General features: G+C 59.2%; 1 protein-coding gene across 1 annotated transcript in view; it reads left to right on the top strand.

Moving 5' to 3' along the window:
• SPRG_21880 (hypothetical protein) overlaps positions 1-193 on the top strand; it is a gene marked incomplete at both ends in the record, with an annotated part of 758 nt that extends 565 nt beyond the window's left edge. The window contains one exon of the mRNA XM_012356578.1: positions 26-193. Coding sequence (XP_012211968.1) covers positions 26-193 — 168 coding nt within the window. The remainder of the gene's footprint in view (positions 1-25) is intronic.
• Between the last annotated feature and the right edge of the window lie 717 nt (positions 194-910).

Raw genomic sequence — 910 nt, forward strand, 5'->3', positions numbered from 1 at the left:
TTCGCCCTTCCGCCGCGTCAACCAGGCCCTCTACTTGTTGACCACGGGTGCCCGCGAAGCCTCGTTCCGCAACGTCAAGACCATCGCCGAATGCTTGGCCGATGAGTTGATCAACGCCGCCAAGGGCTCGTCCAACTCGTACGCGATCAAGAAGAAGGACGAAGTCGAGCGCGTCGCCAAGGCCAACCGGTAAATGGACTCAATACGCTCGCTCTTGGGCGTGGCTGTGGCGTGGCCGCTGTGGTCTCTGGTAACGGAAGCCGTCGCGAGCTACTACTAGGAAATGAAAGCTCATGCAACGAATGCCATCGTGTGTGTGTGTTCCACTTGTCGTCTCCAGCGTTCCACTTGGGCTCGGGAGCAGTAGTTTGGCGTAGTCTAGTCGGTCGTCGTTCGGGATGCCAGGACTGTCAGAGCGCCGGCGTGTCAAGCGGTCTCGGTGTGCTAGACAAGCAGGCTCTATTGGCCCACCGGTCGCTGTCTTAATCGCTCGGACATGTTGTTTGATCGTTCGAGCCGACCCATATATACGAGTTTCTCCGCCCGAGGCGCTTCACAACGCGTCGGCTGTGTCGGCTTGGCAGCACCTTGTAGAGAGCTCCATCGTACGGACGGCCATGCAGGGACGGCACGTGATGGCAGGGATGGCACGTGATGGCTGCGAACGAGACCAGCGCCGTGGCTCATGCAGGGTTGACACCGCTCTACTGCGAGGTCACAGTGGCGGGGCCGTACACTGGCGTTTGAGGATGTTGCCGCCCCCTTCTACCCAAAAACAGGAGCCGACAATGTTGACACGGAGTCTCTCATCGACGCCATGCGGCCAGCTGCAAGACTCTTGTGCTGAGGTGCGTTTTGTGCCGGGTCCTTCCTTATCTGCACAGCGCAGTGTACTCCAAGTTCTACAGCT

This window comes from Saprolegnia parasitica (assembly GCF_000151545.1).
Source record: "Saprolegnia parasitica CBS 223.65 unplaced genomic scaffold supercont2.510, whole genome shotgun sequence".
NCBI lineage: Eukaryota > Oomycota > Saprolegniomycetes > Saprolegniales > Saprolegniaceae > Saprolegnia > Saprolegnia parasitica.